Raw genomic sequence first — 12,924 nt, 5'->3', positions numbered from 1 at the left:
AATCTGGGTTTTTCTGATCCTTAATACAGTACATCTTCCAGTATATAGCAGACTCACAACTGGATCCTTAACCCAGTATATTTTGCAGTATGTGATGCATTCACAATTGATAAATTGTTGGTTTAGTGTGTTTTCCACAAAATGAATAAGCAGATTTAAAATAATATGATTTTTAGATAGTTCTGAGAGTGACCTACTAACATGATGTTATTGAGCATAAAAAAGTCAAAACATACTTACCTTCAAAAGGCTGTTTTCTGGATAACACTTCCCATGTGATAACTGCATAGCTGTTTAACATAAGAACATACATGTTATATATTTTAAATGAACTCTACCTAATAAACTAAAATAGCACTACTTTTAAAAGCTGACTGTGAAGATACCATTTTTGAAAATGATAAGGCAGCAAAGAATTACTGTATACAATGAAGATGACAAATGCTCATCTAGTTTTGAAAGAAAATCAATTTTAAGTTAAAAAATTAGGAAATTACTATAATAAAAGTTTAACATTACATGCAAGATTTTTTGTGGATGATTTAATACTAGGATTAATTCTTGAACACTCAGATAAGCTATGCCCTTTAATTAAATGATATTACTTTTCACAAAGAACAAAGAGCAAGAAAAAAATTGTCTCATGGAGCTCTATTCTACTGCCTTTTTTTCTGCTCTTAGCACTATCTTCTTTGGTAGTAGAAATATCCTGCCTACAGTTTAACTTCAGATGTCAATTACAGGGTTAACCTGCATAGAGTTTATAATTAGAATAAATGGTTAAATAGGATATAAGAATTTTGCCACACCCCAACATTAACCATGCGTTCAAAATGGACACATAGAATTTATTACTACCAACACCTTTTGTAACAGGGAGAGTGAGGAGTACAGAGGGAATTCCTACCCAAATAAAGGAATAATATTTACTCATATTTCCCCGACAGAGAATACTGAAATTGAACCACAAAATGAATGACTGGTAGATTTAAATTGGCCCATTTTTATAGAATCAAACCAGTTTTCAAGAATTGTTGAGTAGAACAATTCTTTACCTTAGGAAGCTATAAATACATTTCCCCTCCCCTCAGTACATCATTCAAAATGAATTAAAAATATCAGAAATCAAAATATAAAAGGACAATTTTTTATATTCATACAATGTGAATGTAAAGACACTATATTAATTGTTTTAGTGCAGCCACTAAAATGGATTGGCTGGCTTTGGATTTAATGAGAAATAACAAAAATTAAAATTTTTGTTATTTCTTTTGAAGAAATATTGCTTTTGAAGAACAGGAATATGCAATTTAATTAAATATATAGTTTTCTGGTAGAGATATGGCATTCGTTCCTAAAATGATTCATTAACAGGTTATTTATTAAAGATGGCAAAAAGCCATTTAAAGGACTATAAAATGTGTTCATAGCAAATTTAGAGAGTGTGCTTTTGCATTCATTAGTTTATTAAAAGAGATAAGAGTAACTTACACATGAGGTGAATGTCCCCATCTCTTAAACCTATGTAAATAATCATCTTCCTTTTACTCTGGTTAAATAACCAGTGTCAAGAACAATGTGTTATGCTTATTACTACATTATGAGATTATAAATAATATGCATCTGAAATATGAAATATGATCTTATCAAATCCATTGATTTGTTGTATAAAAAATTCACACATATACAAATATTAGGGATTCTTTAAATAGAAACATCCCCAGTATGATTAAGAGTTGGTCTATTTATCTAAAAAGATGTATAGATATCAAAAGCTGAAAGGTTGAATAGTTGAGAAACTTAAAGCTAAAATGTTAGGAACCACTGTTTCCCTCTGCATTTCCAAGTCACCTATGATAAAAATCCTTAACTATTATATTATAAATTGATAGGATAAGAAAGATGCTTTAAAATTTCTTAAAGGATGTAAAAGTTTCTTAAGCAAATCATTACATTTCTTTAATTTGAAAAATATTAATCACCATGGCCTCAAGTTTATTTTCACCACAATTATGAGAGAAGAATAAAAATCACAGTTTAGGCCGGGCACGGTGGCTCAAGCCTGTAATCCCAGCACTTTGGGAGGCCGAGACGGGCGGATCACGAGGTCAGGAGATCGAGACCATCCTGGCTAACACGGTGAAACCCCGTCTGTACTAAAAATACAAAAAAAAAAAAATTAGCTGGACGAGGTGGCGGGCGCCTGTAGTCCCAGCTACTCGGGAGGCTGAGGCAGGAGAATGGCGTGAACCCGGGAGGCGGAGCTTGCAGTGAGCTGAGATCCGGCCACTGCACTCCAGCCTGGGCGACAGAGCGAGACTCCGTCTCAGAAAAAAAAAAAAAAAAATCACAGTTTAAAATTTAGCTTCAAAATTCTGGTTGACAAATTTTGTGTCTGAGACAAGGTTAACTGAGAAAAAGCAACCTTATTATACCTATATATATCGTGCTTGATACTGGCCCTTGATTTTTGTCCAGGTTCATAGTTTTCAGGTGGCATATAAATAATTGTCCCTCCTTCTGGTGCAGATTTGCTACTTCGTGATTGTGAGAGGGACATCATGCGCCATTTTGATAAACCAAAATCTGCAATCTGTAAGGGAAAAGAGCAAATAATTGAACTAAGAAATTTCCTCTTTAAAAAGTCCAAAAGTCAACTATCTTTGTGTATATTCACCGTATTTAGATATCAAACCAGAGAAAATGTAATATATTTTAATATTTTATTTCTATATATTCCACCAACTTTTTACAAAATTAAATTTCATAGTGCTGAGCCAAATAACTCTAGAAGCAATACATACTGACTTAAAGTTTAATATAACATTACAAATTTCAAAAGAGAAATTAATTTTTGAAAATTAAAGAGAGACATTTTTTGTCTGTTATTCTCAATGAGTGTGTACCTTGCACACCTTTTCATGACATATAGCTTGGTACCATGTGCTTTCTACATCTCACAGAGCTGCCAAGTCTACTCACATCTCATGCAGTTGTCACTGGTCATTGTTTATAATTCTGGTTTATACAGTTGTATTCATAATGCCCTAAAGGTAACATTCTTAAATTACGAAATAAGCAAAATCTCAAAATTGTAAAGATAATTATTACACATTTTTATGCTGATCACTAAATGAAGTATTTCATAGAAACAGTATAATTGCATATAAAGCATATTTATATCCAATATAATAGGTGTCTAAAGAATTATCAGTGACAATATTCTGTGCCTTTGATATGTCCTGTACAGTTTTGCTTGAATTGTAAATCTTGTGCACATATTATACAGTATCTTATAACTAAATATTTAAAAGCTTCCTTATTTTTTACTTTATTTTAAAAAAAGTAAGACAAAATGTAAGAACAGAAATAATATTTAATTGACAAGGGAGTATGGGAAATCCTTAAAGACATTTAAATTACTTAGAACATTTTACTGCATACTTTAGAATTCAGCAGAGTGAAATGAGCTCCATGCAGCACATCATTTGTTTCCATTGTTTACCTCCTATATTTTTTACTGATTTTAACAAAATATGTAATTTTTATTAGCATTTAGATGAATTTGAGACAAAAAAAATTATGGCCTCCATCCCCAAAAAGGAGGGGTAGAATAAATGAATCTTCCATTCATTTGCTACAATAAAAGAGTAAATTTAAGAAAAAAAAAAAAATAATCAAGATTTTTAAAATTGAATTCACAGAAAAGGACCAAGTATACACTACGGATGGATGAAAAAGAAAGTAGAGGTCATTATTACTTTGCTTTTGTTTTCTCTATCAAGAATAGTTTCTGGTCTGAGATGAAGAAAATGAAGTCTAAAGAGGTTGAAAAGTTATACAACTATATATTTCAAATTATTCAGATAATTTGCAAATACCTCCTCAGTGTTATTAGTGTTCTTTGTGGGACAAAATGGAGAGGTATTATAGGATATCAGAAAAGTGAATGTCAGTCTGATTTTTTAAAAAGGGGAAAAAAATGTTGACTTTGCAAATCAACATTTGCAACCTATAGAAATATATGGAGTATTCTAAAGTAGGCAACCTAGGAAGCTAAGAATAAGTCTGACATATTTGTAGGAGCCTATCCTTAAACCCTGGTGTTTCAATCCTCCAACACTGCATGAAATCTCTCTTTTTTAAGGGCCTTAATCTCATTTAGAAAGGAGAAGCCCTAACGGCTTAATCACCTCTTAAAGGTCCCATCTGTTAATAGTATCACATTGCCAACATCTGAAGTTTAGAGGGGACACATTCAAATCACAGCATTCTGCCTGTGCCTCCCCTAAAATTCATGTCCTTGTTATATACAAAATACATTTGTTCCAGCCCAATAGCCCCCAAAAGTCTCATCTTGTTCTAGTATCAACTTCAAAGCCTAAGTCCAAAGTCTCATCTAAACATCATATGGGTGAGATTCAAGGTGAAATTCATCCTGAGGCAAATTCCTTTCTAGCTGTGAGCCTGTGAAATCAAGTAAGTTATGTGCTTACAAAATAAAATGGTAGGACAAGCATAGGATAGCTGTTCCCATTCCAAAAGGAAGAAACAGGAAAGAAAAAGGGAGTAACAGGTCCCAAGTCAGTCTAAAACACAACAGAGCAAACAACACTGAGTCTTAAGGCTTGAGGATAATCTTCTTTGACTCCATGTACTACTGTCTGGACACACTGGGGTGAGGTGGAACCCCAAGGCCTTTGGCAGCCCTGCCCCTATGGCTTTGCTAGATATAGTCCACGCTTCATTTCTTACATATTCAAGTCACATGCTTTGGTTTTCCCAGGCTGGTGCTGCACACCGGTGGCTCTACAGGTCTGAGGTTCTAGGGGTAGCCCTGTTACCTAGCTCCACTAAGCACTGCCTTATAGTGGGGACTCTGTGAAGGATCCACCCTGAAGCAGATCTCTGCCTGGGCCCTGAGCTTTTCCAAGGCACTCTTTAAAATCTAGGTGGAGAAAGCCATGCCTTCACAGCTTTTGCACTTTGCATGCTTGCAGAATTAGCACCACATGGTTGCCACCAAGGCATACTGCCCTCTGGAGCAGTGACATGAGCCACATCTGGATCTATTTGAACCACAACTGGAATAACCAAGGAACACACACTCTGGCCCTGTGATGATAAGCATGGCAGCCTTGAATATCTCTGAAATGCCTCTGGGGTCATTCTCCCATTGTCTTGATGAGTAGCACCTATCTTCCCTCTATCCATGCTAATTTCTTCATCAACCAGTTACTTTGCCACACTCTTTGTTTTTCTCTCCTAAAAAGAATTTTTTATTCTTTACATAGTCAGTCTGAGAATTTTCCAAATCTTTATATTTTAACTCCCATTTGATTATAAATTTCACCTTTAAGTCATTTCTACTTCTTGCATTTTACTATAAGCAGTTAACAGATGCCACCCAGCATTCTGAACACTTTGTTGCTTGGAAATTTCTTCTGCCAAATATCCTAGTTCAATGTTAAGTTCCGTCTTCCACAAAGTCGCAGGACACAGACATCGTTCAGGTAAGTTCTTAGCCACTTTACAACAAGGATGACTTGTCTTCCAGTTTCTAATACTATGTTCTTCCTTTCCATCTGAGACTTTTTGTCAGAATAGTCTTTACTGTCCATATGTCCAGCAAGATTCTCTCGATGACCACTCAAGTAATCTCTAAAAGAATGAAGGTTTCTCTACAGCCCCGCTCTTCACTTCAAAGCCCTCAATAGAATTGCCCTTAATGCTCCCTTCATGGCAATCTAGGTTTTCTCTGGCATCCACTTCAAAAATGATTTCAGCCTATATGTCATTATGTAGTTCCAAAGCTACCTCCACATTTTTAGATGGTTGTTATAGAAACTCCTTACTTTTCTTGTACCAACTTCTGTCTTAGTCCTTTTGTGCTGCTATAATAGAATACCACAGACTGGGTGATTTACAAAGAAGATAAATTTGTTCTCACAGTTCTGGAGGCTGGGAGATTCAAGATCCAGCCACTGACATTTGGTCTGGTGAGCACCTGCTTGTGGCCTCCTCAAATGGCAGAAGGCAGAAAGGCAAGCTACCTGAAAGCTGCATGAAGCTTTTTTTTTTTTTTTTTGGTTCTTAATCTCATTCAGGAGGGATGGAAAAGCCCTCCTCATGGCCTAATTACCCCTTAAAGGCCCTACCTCTTCACTGTCACATTGGCAACGTATGAATTTTGGAGGGGGCACATTCAAACCATAGCACCTGGCTTAAAAATTTCAAAAAGTTTATAAAAAGGGGTATTTTCTAAGTATATAGAAAATGAAAGGGCCAGCAAAAATTCTCAAAAAACAAATTATAGCAGAACAGTAGTCAATTTCTGATCTTGGGTAATACATCCCAAGTGCTTGGCACAATGCCCAGCACATAGTAGTTGCTTCATAAACATTCATTAAGTAAAGGAATGACCAATTTGGTTTCTTCTTTTTTTTTTAGATGGATCTCGCTCTGTCACCTATGCTGGAGTGCAGTGGCGTGATATCCGCTCACTGCAAGCTCCGCCTCCTGGGTTCATGCTATTCTCCTCCCTCAGCCTCCTGAGTAGCTGGGACTACAGGCACCCGCCACCAGGCCTGACTAATTCTTTTTGTATTTTTTAGTAGAGATGGGGTTTCACCGTGTTAGCCAGGATGGTCTTGAACTCCTGACCTCGTGATCCACCCACCTCAGCCTCCCAAAGTACTGGGACTACAGGCATGAGCCACCGCTCCTGGCCTGGTTTCCTTTCTTGACAGCAGTAATACTGTCAAAGAGTAAATGTATAAATGGTTTGTATATTATAAAATATTTTAATGCACTTTAATAAAAACATATTAGACTTCTAAGTTAGTAGGCCTATCTGGTATATACAGAAGATCAGGAATTCGCACATTTGTTCATTCAGCAAATAATTATTGAATATTTCTTTATGGCATGTGCTGGCTATGTGGCAGTTAATGAAGTGACTAAATTTCTGTCTTCATGGAGCATACATTCTAACTAGGGGAGATGGTCAGTAAATAGATTTATAAAAAATATTATGTCAGATGGTGCAAAATATAATGGAGAAAGCATAAATCAAAGTAAAAGAATAGAGAGGAACTAGGCGGGTAGTGAGAGAAAGCCACTCTGAAAATGAGGATGGAGAAGATGACTGAGTAAGTCATGAGAATAGCTGAGAAAAGCAGTTAAGCAAAGACTTTCATAAAATTTTTAAGGACAGAACGAAGAAATATGGGCTGTATAACAGCACTTTCAGGAGTATTCCAGGCAAACTGAATGAGTCTTCTCCAAAAGCACGGATTAACAAAAGGACAGATATTGACCCAGATGAAGGTCCTTATGGCCATGTGATACAGCTCTGATTTGAGCTCTGTACTGGTTCATATTTAATCATGATTTAAAGATACAAAAAACTAGCTAATTAAATTTGAGCATCACACAAAACTTGGAGAGAAACGTAAAACCTTTGGATTACAGAAATAACATTTGAAAAGGTCTTAAGAGACTGAAGCAATTGCTCCAATCTAACAAGATAAAATTAGATCATATCTAGAAAGTATTCTGTAAAGTACATAAGAAGAGGTGGCTTAAGCAACAGTATGTGGGAAAAAGAACCTCTATGGGTTTTTTGTTGACACTAAGCCCAATTTGAACTATGTGATAATGACTACCCCTGGAAAGCTGATGAATTGTTAAGGAACTATTAAGTATTTAGAGCCAAGGAAATGACACTTTCACTAAATTCTACATTCATCAAACCACACCAAAAATAGTATTGTATTCAGTGCTGACGATCAACATTTAAGAGAGATTTAAACAAACAGATGCATCTACACAGCACCAAGGATTAAAATCCATGCAATAAGAAAATGAATTGAAGGAACTAAGGTTATTTATCAGGGAGATGGATAAAATGCACTTGTATGTGAGGGGTTGGGAGACAGTTCATAGCTATCTTCAAATATTGAAAGGGCTGTCCTGTTGAAGTAACGAAATTGGATTTATTCTGTTTATCACAAAAAGTTGAAGTAGGATCAATGGGTGGAAGCACTCCAGGAAGGAAATTTGGTTGATCATTTAAGAAAATGTCACAATTATTCAATTAGGATGTTAAGACTCCCTGTTACAGGATAACTGTTTTGGGAGACAGGGATTGTTGCAGTGAGGGCTCAGAGAACTAAGTGTCCATGAAGGTACTTCTACTTGATGGTTCTATAATTGATGCAATAGATGAGTCTCTTTTTTTCTTAGCAATACTGAGGCAGCAGCTTGCTTCTCTCTCTCTTCCCCTACCACTTTCTTCTAGGGAGAGGAGTGTCTTCAATAAAACTTTTTCCCACTTATTTTTTCTCACATTTCTCATTTTAATTTCCCTGTTGTTTCAACTTCTCTATTACTGATGTCTTTGAACGTTTTTTATATTTACAATAATTTTCTGATTACATATGTTATTAAAAGAAGTATAGCAAAATGATATATAAAAATATGGTGAGTTACATTTAGTATTAATACTCAAAAACTACTTTTTATTTATACTCAGTTAGATATAGAACAGCTGTGAAATCACAATAGCCAGTGTCTTCAGCACTTAAGTCCTGCATCTTACACAAAAATGAATTCAAGGTGGATCACAGATTACATATGTAACATAAAATTATAAAACGTATAGAAGATAACAAAAAAGAAAATCTTCAGTAAGTAGAACTTGGTGAAAAGTGCTTGGAGATGACAGTAAAAGCATGATCCATAAAAGAAAAAAAATGAACTTCATCAAAATTAAAATTTTTGCTTTGTGAAAGTCCCAGTTAAAACGATGAAAAGATAAACTATAACTGGGAGAAAATATTTGCAAACTACATATCTGATGAACTACCACTGTAACATATACAGAACTCTCAAAACTCAACAGTAAGAAAACCAAGGACTCCCTTTAGAAAATGAGTTTAAGACATGAAGAGACATTTCACTGAAAGCCACGTATGGGTGGCAAATTAGCATATAAAAAGGTGTTCAATATCATTAGCAGTTAGGAAAATGCAAATTAATATAAGATGAGATATCACTATGCATCTATTACAACAGTTAAACAGAAAACAGTGATAATAACAAATGCTGGAGGGGATGTGGAATAGCTGGATCTCTCACACATTGCTGGTGGAATGTAAAATGGTACAGCCACTCTGGAAAATAGTTGGATACTTTCTTTAAAAACTAAACACACCGACCGGGCTCAGTGGCTCAAGCCTGCAATCCTAGCACTTTGGGAGGCCAAGACGGGTGGATCACGACGTCAGGAGATCGAGATCATCCTGGCTAACACTGTGAAACTCTGTCTCTACTAAAAAAATACAAAAAACTAGCCAGGCGTGGTGGTGGGCGCCTGTAGTCCCAGCTACTTGGGAGGCTGAGGCAGGAGAATGGCATAAACCTGGGAGGCGGAGCTGGCAGTGAGCTGAGATCCGGCCACTGCACTCCAGCCTGGGCGACAGAGCGAGACTCTGTATCAAAACAAACAAACAAACAAACAAAAAACTAAACACACCCTCACCATATGACCCAGCATTTGTATTCTTGGGCATTTATCACAGAGTAATGAAGACTTAATGTTCATTCATAAACCTATATAGCTTTGTTCACAGCAGCTCTGTAAATAATTACCCCAAACTGGAAAGAACCAAAATATTCCTGAATGGTTAACTGTGGTACATTTATACTGTGGAATACTATTTATCAATAAAAAACAACTATTGTTACGAGCACAACTTAGATGGATCTCAAGAGCATTATGTGATGTGAACAGAGCCAATCTCAAAATATCACATACTATATGATTACACTTATATAGCATTTTCAAAATGACAAAATTAAAGAGATGGAAAGCAGATTAGTGGTTGTTAGAGGTACAGATTGTGGTAGAGAGGAAGTGGGTGAGGTAGCATGAGTGGTATCTTTGTGGTGATGTTATGAGAAGTGCTGTACCTTGATTGTTGTGGTTACACAAATCTATACATGTGATAAAGTAATGGTACTATGTACACGCATTGTAGTAATGTCAAATTCCTGGTCTTAAAATTATACCATAATTATGTGTGACATAACAATGCGGGAAACCAGGTGACGGATACATGAAACCTCTTTATTACCTTTCCATCTTCCCATAAACATATAATAATTTTAAAATAAAAAATAAAACAAAAAAGGTGATCTTGACAACTCAATGAAGAAACATAATGGCTTTGTATTTTATATTGTAATTCTCTCTCTGTCTAGGAATAGCTTCCTAACTGCAGTAGTAAGAAGGAGAATAGAAGATAGAAATTAGGGGCTACGGAAATTACTATTCATTGGTCCCTATCTCTAAGGAGAGATATGAAACAGTCTAGGTCGAAGAAATAACTAAAAAGTATTTTTAAAACTATAAGGATAAGGAAACAGATAAACTTTTCAAAAAAGTAATTACCTTAACATGAAATTCATTGTCCAATAGGATATTTTGAGTCTTCAAGTCATGATGAAGTAAAGGAGGAGTCATATTGTGCAGGTAATTTACACCAAGGGCAATTTCATGCAGAATGCGAAATCTCAATGGCCAAGCAACATCAGGATATTCAGTTTTCTTCATATATATGTGAAAAGAAACAAAACAAAATTAGTCCAAATTTCACTACGTTTCACACTTAGAAGTTAAATATTCCATGAGGAAATACAGTATAAACTAAGGTTAAAATATATGCGCATTTTTATAAAATAGCGTCAATTTGATAGGGTTTAACATTTATGTGTCTTACTTTCCTCACTTTCTAGAGAAAATTATGATAACTTTATAGCATCAGTACTTCCTTTTAGTTTATATTGGTCATGCAACTACATGGTTTTGGGTCTTTCTTCAACTGACACAGATCTCAATTATTTTGTGTCTATACATAGCCAAAGTCATATACTTTACACCCACATCCGCCTCCCCATTCTATGTCTTAATCAGGTAATTTGAGTGCACACAAATACACACAAAATTACACACAATTTATTTCTAGTAAATACCAAGCCATTCATTCAAAATTTTTATTTTAATTTTATTAATATAAAATCAGACTTTATTATTATAATCATTGCATCAGTTATAAATTATGACCATATTTATTGACTAAGCACTACTTTATCATACATTTAATCATATAATTAATTTTTCTGCATTCCAGCTTATAAAATTAGCCTTTTGATTTGTTTTTGTGGAAGGGGACAATCATTTTTGTTTCTAAAACTATACAGTATAGACACATTTAAAACATAACATTTTATTTTTCATAGTACTCAACATCCATCTGAGCTTTCTTAAAATAAATGTTTTCTGAACACAAAAGTTAATGTAGCTTCCCAGGAGAATGAACATACTTCAGAAGATCAGGCAATTTGGGAAGATGAACAATGAATCACCAGGCACCATGCCACATTTTTCTAAATGCTATGAAAAAGACTGCTTCTACTGAAAGTACAAAACTGATCTTGAGAAGTTTTTCTGCAAATGCGTCAGCTTATAGTTCAGTGATCAGTCTGGCAGGGGGAGTGGTTCAAAATATTTTAGACTGTTTATGATACATCTTGAGTTTTTTCAATGAATTTTGTAAGGTTGGGGGAGGGCACGTCAAGATAAATCCCACCCTAAATAATGCAATACAGGAAACCAAATGAAACACAAAAGACTAATGTAGAACATTACTTTCTCTGGTACACACAGAGCCCTGTCCCCTAGAGAAACTGAATCTTTTAATCTATAAAGAAGGTAACTTTTTCTGAAAATTACGCAGTTTAAAGCAGTTACCAGGCCTCACTGCAGCATAATGTAATATGGAGGCTTGTGATCACAGAGACAAGGCAGAGAAATGCTCACTCTATATTTTATGATTTTTTTTTTCAGGAGTTAGCAATCCCCCGGGGGAGGCTGTAGAATGTCCAGTGAGCTGCAAATTTGGGTGCCAGAGTATCTGCTGGGGTGTGGGAAGAAAATGTTAGATTTCTACTTATATTCATTGCTCAACAAAAATAAAAGAGAAATTGTGATTTATTAATATTTGTATCTTGGTTGCTGTGGTAGTTATACAAATCTTACAGACTGACACCAGTTACTTATTCCATCCTTGTTTCAAATGATCACAAGTCACGAATAGAATGTGATGTATTCTGAAACAGAGAGGAAGTTACTCTATGACTGACTGACAGTGGCACCCACTTTCCCTTGGCCACTTACAGGGCATTGTGTTACACTATCATTTAGGAGTATCCATTGATTGGATTTTATAGATTATTACAGTTTTAATTAAGCCAACCCTCACAAAATGGACCAAGTGGTTTAAAAAGATTTACTGAAACTACAGACTCGTGATAATATTAATAATGAATACATATATTTTGAGAATGAGGACCCCTGAATTTGTTTACTCATGGGATTCACAAAGAGAGAGTGATTGGTACCTTGGGAAAAAAGGTAAATGGCTCATACCACTGTCTATTATTAGAAAAGCTAATGTATCTGGTATTCAGATAATTTATTAATATCTGGCCTGCTAATTCAGAACTTCATAAACTGGTATTAGTAACATTAAATTTGAATTTGAAATTGCTATTAATATAAAATAAAATATCACTTAACAGTGGACTTTACAGTGTGCAGAGTTTATCGTTTCCATTTCTACCCACGTAATATGCATATAAATACTAGAATTTGGTATAAATGTTAGGAATGGTAACTCAGGCAAAATAATCTAGAGTACAGGGCCTGAATCCACAGTGTTTTAAACAACACAAAAATATCACAAAAGGTAAAATTTTATCCCTGTGATAATTTTTCATTATTCTTTGATTCATCTATATAACCCTAAATAATCTGATCAAATATAAAATCAAAGTAAAATATAGTTTGAATAGTAAAAA

General features: G+C 35.0%; 1 protein-coding gene and 1 long non-coding RNA gene across 4 annotated transcripts in view; one reads left to right on the top strand and one right to left on the bottom strand.

The window, feature by feature from the left end:
- The window catches only part of RIPK2 (receptor interacting serine/threonine kinase 2), a 39,135-nt gene that overhangs the window by 20,149 nt on the left and 6,062 nt on the right, over positions 1 to 12,924 (bottom strand). For all 3 annotated transcript variants that reach the window (XM_033203661.1, XM_033203663.1, XM_033203662.1), the window contains 3 exons: positions 10,457 to 10,612; positions 2,436 to 2,593; positions 241 to 290 (listed from right to left, as the gene is read on the bottom strand). In XM_033203661.1, coding sequence (XP_033059552.1) covers positions 241 to 290; positions 2,436 to 2,593; positions 10,457 to 10,612 — 364 coding nt within the window. The remainder of the gene's footprint in view (positions 1 to 240; positions 291 to 2,435; positions 2,594 to 10,456; positions 10,613 to 12,924) is intronic.
- Positions 9,471 to 12,064, top strand: LOC117079639. The gene is made up of 2 exons (XR_004435520.1): positions 9,471 to 10,537; positions 11,912 to 12,064. It is a non-coding gene; the product is annotated as an uncharacterized LOC117079639 (long non-coding RNA).

This window comes from Trachypithecus francoisi, unplaced genomic scaffold (genome assembly GCF_009764315.1).
Source record: "Trachypithecus francoisi isolate TF-2019V2 unplaced genomic scaffold, Tfra_2.0 Lachesis_group7, whole genome shotgun sequence".
Taxonomy (NCBI): Eukaryota; Metazoa; Chordata; class Mammalia; order Primates; family Cercopithecidae; genus Trachypithecus; species Trachypithecus francoisi.
The sequence above is the reverse complement of the archived record's forward strand: the minus strand, read 5'-3'. Positions and strand labels throughout refer to the sequence as shown.